This window comes from Penaeus monodon, chromosome 28, assembly GCF_015228065.2.
Source record: "Penaeus monodon isolate SGIC_2016 chromosome 28, NSTDA_Pmon_1, whole genome shotgun sequence".
Classification (NCBI taxonomy): domain Eukaryota; kingdom Metazoa; phylum Arthropoda; class Malacostraca; order Decapoda; family Penaeidae; genus Penaeus; species Penaeus monodon.
In genome coordinates, this window is record NC_051413.1 from 36,511,663 (window position 1) to 36,511,924 (window position 262).

Here is a 262-nt window from a genome sequence, read left to right on the forward strand (position 1 = left end):
GAGAAAATTCGAGCCCGGGCGAAGGGCCACCCACTCACCTGTAGTTTGTAGCCCCTGGCGTAGTCCTCGTAGGTCCAGCCGAAGCCGTGCAGGACCTGGAGGACGTCCTCGTGCGTGAGGACGGAGAAGAGGCGGTCGAGCAGGATCTTGAGGCGGATGGGCAGCGCCTGGCACCCGTACAGGATGAGCGAGGCGATGTCGAGCACGAGCGACGGCTTCACGAGCTCCAGGCCGCCCTCCTTCTCGCGCCCCAGCCGCACGT

The 262-nt window shown here is 66.0% G+C and overlaps 1 protein-coding gene across 1 annotated transcript in view; it reads right to left on the minus strand.

Annotated features, from left to right (window-relative positions):
* Positions 1–262, minus strand: part of LOC119591195 (zinc finger protein basonuclin-2-like) — a gene marked incomplete at its 5' end in the record, with an annotated part of 23,234 nt that overhangs the window by 22,786 nt on the left and 186 nt on the right. The window contains 1 exon segment of the mRNA XM_037939906.1: positions 39–262. Within this exon segment, the coding sequence (XP_037795834.1) occupies positions 39–262 (224 nt within the window).